A 2,909-nucleotide genomic window follows, 5' to 3' on the forward strand; every position below is an offset into this window, starting at 1 on the left:
CCACGACGTTGGCACCTGGAGCCGCCGCAAGCGTGAAGGTGTTTGGAGCTCCAGCTCCCATCGCTTGCCCGCCTTGCATCTGCCCTGGTTCGATTCGCGTGCCGTTTTCGTACTCTGGTATTTCCTCCGTTCCGGTGTATAAGTCATTCGCGTAGTTCTAGGTCATCGATTTGAGAAATTAAATACGTATTATATGTCATGAAAAGTATATCATTAGATTTTTACACGTATGTAGTTTCTAAATATATATTGTTTATCACATATGATACATATTTAGATAGTTAAATTGTCGACCTAAAACTACGCAAATGATTTGTATACTGGGACGGAGGTAGTACAGAACACGAAACAACCGGGCCCGGTCATCACCACTTGGACGTCGGTCGCCACCAACCGCTCCACGGCGTCCCTGGCCGTTATGTACACACATTAAATATCCCCTCGGGCTCCATCTACGCACCTACTCCGAACAGATGTTCCATATCACGAGGTAAGCGGACGCGTGGGGATACCGTGAGCAGGGGAGTACGAATTTTCGCTGTCCTACGATCAATATAAACCAACGTGGCTCCTTCACGAGGGAGTAGGAACGCTTTCATGTTACAGTCATGATATGAGTTCTGCCCCTGAGACGGAGAGAACAACAACAAAAAAAAAAACTTTTCTACTTTCCTCCAACCTTGACGGAACTTCGGCGGGCCGTCAACTCGTCTATCAGCCGGCCAACAGCATTGTACGAAGATCCACCGTTCTCAACCACCCTCCTTGCCTTACCACCGAGGTCCTTGGCCTTCTTTTGCATGGCGTCGCCTTCCTCGCCGTTGCCCATCAATCTCCCGATGGATTCAGCGATCACCTCGCCGTCGATCACCTCGTGGGTCTCGACGCACGATGCGTAGTCCTTGGCTCCGATGCTAACGCCCACCTTGAGCACCTCCACGATAAGCTTCTCGTTGTTGAACTGATCTGCATACCGCGGCCACGTGACCATTGGCACACCGGCGCTCACGGCCTCCAGCGTCGAGTTCCAGCCACAGTGCGTCAGGAACCCGCCGACGGCAGGGTGGTTCAGGATGAGCATCTGCGGCGCCCAGCCTCGGATGATGAACCCGCGGTCGCCGTGTGCCATCAGCTCGGCGAAGCCTTCGGGCATCCACTCTGAAGTGTCTGGGCCTGCGGCGCCGATCACCCACAGGAAATTCATGCCCGAGAGCTCGAGGCCGCGGGCGAGCTGGTGCAGCTCCGCCGGCGAGAAACTGGTTAGCGTGCCGAAGGAGATGTACACCACCGAGCTGGCCGGCTTCATGTCCAGCCAGCCAATGCAGTTGGCCGCGTCCGGCGAGAGCGCGTCGGTGCCTCTCCCAGCCATGTCCTTGGTGGCGAGTGCTACCGGCCCGACGAGCCAAGCGCGCCGGCCAAGCGTCGTGTGGTAGTGCTCGACGTAGTCCGGCTCGAGCTCGTGGAAGCTGTTGAACACCTCGCCGAAGCTCCTCCGGTCCGCGGCGTCCATGCCCTCGAAGAATGCCCAGCCCCAGTGTTCCGCCTGGTTCGCGGGGTCCATCATCTGGCTCCGCCTCAGCTCGACATGGTGCGGCAGCCCCGGCAGGGAAACGAGGGCGTCGGGGTCGTCTGGGACAGTCGCCAACGGGTTGTGCCGCAGCATGCTGTCGATGCATGACAGCGCGAACATGCTGCTACCGAGGAATGCGAGGCGCGGGACGCCGTGCTCCGCGGCGGCGTCCACGGACCACGGGAAGAAGCTGTCGGACACGACCGCGTCGGGGCGGTTGTCAAACAAGAACCGGTCGAAGGGCTCCCGGAGCAGCTGCGCTGCCAGAAAGAACTTGCCCCGGTCGCCCTGGGATTTAATGGCCGTGCCGTTCTCGACGCCCGGCGGGAGCCCGACGTCAGGGAAAGGCACGACGGAGATATCGATGGCTGGAGAGTTGGTACCGGCGAAAGCGTCATTGGCATGGTCGACGGCCGAGCGCACGATGGCAGCGTTGACGGGCGTCGTGAGGATGCTGCACCTGACGCCGCGGGCGGCGAAGAGCGCGGCCATGTCGGCGATTGGAATGAGGTGGCCGTGGGCTGGGAACGGGAAGAAGAGGATGTGCAGCGGCTGGTGCTGCTCGTCTTTGACTGACATGGGTAGCTGCTCTCTGTGACGACAAAAGTACTACGGCGCGGAGGAGAGTACGGGTATGAGATATGAGATGGACCTAGGCGCGGAGTGAGTAGAGTACCATAGTTTCGGAGCAATTAAGAAGAGAGCCGTGTAGAGAGGAAGGAGAACTAGCTTCTCGCTTGGTGATCTCCGTCTTCTAGAATCCATGTTACTTGGAAGTGCCGTTGGAGATTTTGATACCTTCACCAGCATCCAAGAGTTCAAACAAAAATTGGTTCACTTGTTTGTACCATCCGTGTTGTATCTCTAATAAATCAGTACCACAGTTCATGCATGTCGCAGATTAATATTATTATTCAGTCAAATTGTAACAAAAAAGACTAACGGTCGTGTATAGACAGTGTATGTGAAAGCACACGTGGGCGTGACGTGGCATGTTCTTTTAAAAAAAACCTTTACCATTTATTTATTTCCACCCCTTCTCCCGATGTTTTCCGACTACTTGTGTGTTCTGTCCCACCCATAGACGTGACGGCCACCCACCCACCCGAGCCACCCTCTCCTCCCTCGCCCCCTTCGTCTTTCCCCGCGCTCCGGCTCCCCTCGGCCTCCCTCCGACACGGGCACAGATGGGCCCGGCCACACAACAGCGCCATCACACGTGCGCGGGGCAGCCGACCGCTAGGTGGTCCAAGGCTGCGGCGGCGGCCAACGTCGACGACGGCGGCGGCGTCAGGTGCGAGGTATGCGACTATCTAAGAATACCCATGATGACTATGTA

At 57.1% G+C, this 2,909-nt stretch overlaps 1 protein-coding gene across 1 annotated transcript; it reads right to left on the bottom strand.

Annotated features, from left to right (window-relative positions):
- Positions 1-664: 664 nt before the first annotated feature.
- LOC123400080 (scopoletin glucosyltransferase-like) lies at positions 665-2,166 on the bottom strand. The gene has a single exon (XM_045094483.1). It carries the CDS (start codon positions 2,147-2,149, stop codon positions 665-667), a length of 1,485 nt encoding a protein of 494 aa, XP_044950418.1. The 5' UTR covers positions 2,150-2,166.
- Positions 2,167-2,909: the final 743 nt, after the last annotated feature.

This window comes from Hordeum vulgare, chromosome 1H (genome assembly GCF_904849725.1).
Source record: "Hordeum vulgare subsp. vulgare chromosome 1H, MorexV3_pseudomolecules_assembly, whole genome shotgun sequence".
Classification (NCBI taxonomy): domain Eukaryota; kingdom Viridiplantae; phylum Streptophyta; class Magnoliopsida; order Poales; family Poaceae; genus Hordeum; species Hordeum vulgare.

Bases quoted from the DNA above. Each gene is read 5' to 3' on its own strand.
- LOC123400080 (XM_045094483.1), bottom strand. From the start codon at position 2,149: ATGTCAGTCAAAGACGAGCAGCACCAGCCGCTGCACATCCTCTTCTTC.